Below are 1150 nucleotides of genomic sequence, written 5' to 3'. Positions count from 1 at the left end.
ATGAGTAAGAACCAGCTGTTAAAAAATGAACACCTCCGTAAGGGTGAATACCTGATGTCCAACAACGGGGAGTGGAAGGCTATCTTAAAGGTGAGGGAACCAGATTTTTTGCAGTCCGGAAGTTCATAAAAATCAAACATTATTTACCAGCCTTTCTAAAATCAAATATGAAAGAAAGCGATTATTCCTATTTTCTAAGAGAGTGTGTTGTTTATGTGTATATTTCTTTTTTGGAAATGCACATTCTAATAACTGCCCGATGTCTCCCCTTTCTGCCTGCAGGAGGATGGTAACTTTGTCATCTGTGGCTGGAAGACTGTGTGGGAATCAGACACTGCAGGATCAGATGTTGTCCGCCTGTCCATGCAGGCTGACAGCAACCTGGTCATGTACAACCAGGGTGACACTCCCAGGTGGCATACAAACACATATTTTGTTGGACAAGGCAGGTTTGGCAGCAAGTGTGAGTGCAACTGCCATGTTCAACTGACTGACGACGGCCAACTGGTGTTGCTTAGGGAATCTAAAGAAGTCTGGAGCTCTGCTAACTCCAAAGGCACAAAATGATGTAAATCATGACATGTCAGAGTTTTTAAATACTGAATGCTTTGCAAGTGAAAGTCATCTTTGGATGTCAGCAATTTTACAGTAAACCTGCCGGCCATGTAATCTGGAATCAAATAAAAGCACATTTTTAAAATGTATAATTGTGTTTCTCTTCTCTTTGTACTCACTGGGTTATGACTTCATAGTTATCTATAACGGTTCTAATATCGTCAGTAGGAGTACTAGAAGTTGTTGGGGAAGAAAAAGGGGAAGTAGAAGAGGAATAAAGAAGTAAAACATGTCGGAAGTCAAAAACATGAGTGCACTTCACTGAAACACAACTAGTAGCTTTATGCTTAAATATCACTCTTAATCTTAGCTCCTTAATACAAAATAGGATTTAAAAACATTTTAATAAAATAAAAACAGAAGAAAAGAAGGTCAGAAGTTCAGTTCCTGCTCTCTGCACTTTAGACAGACATTCATTCATTGCTTGTGCAAAAAATACATATATCTGATGAAATCATGTATCATGGAAAATGTTGTTGCAGTCAGTTGAACCAACATCTATACCAACCATATAAGGAAGGACTAACAGAAGCTG

General features: G+C 38.7%; 1 protein-coding gene across 1 annotated transcript; it reads left to right on the top strand.

Annotated features, from left to right (window-relative positions):
* On the top strand, positions 1 to 567 carry LOC126397770 (uncharacterized). Its single transcript, XM_050056724.1, has 2 exons — positions 1 to 90; positions 283 to 567. Exons 1-2 carry the CDS (start codon positions 1 to 3, stop codon positions 565 to 567), a joined length of 375 nt encoding a protein of 124 aa, XP_049912681.1.
* The last annotated feature ends 583 nt before the right edge of the window (positions 568 to 1150 follow it).

The sequence above is a fragment of the Epinephelus moara genome, chromosome 11, assembly GCF_006386435.1.
Source record: "Epinephelus moara isolate mb chromosome 11, YSFRI_EMoa_1.0, whole genome shotgun sequence".
Lineage (NCBI taxonomy): Eukaryota > Metazoa > Chordata > Actinopteri > Perciformes > Serranidae > Epinephelus > Epinephelus moara.
Note: the sequence above shows the minus strand (reverse complement) of the source record. Positions and strands in the feature narration are given on the sequence as shown.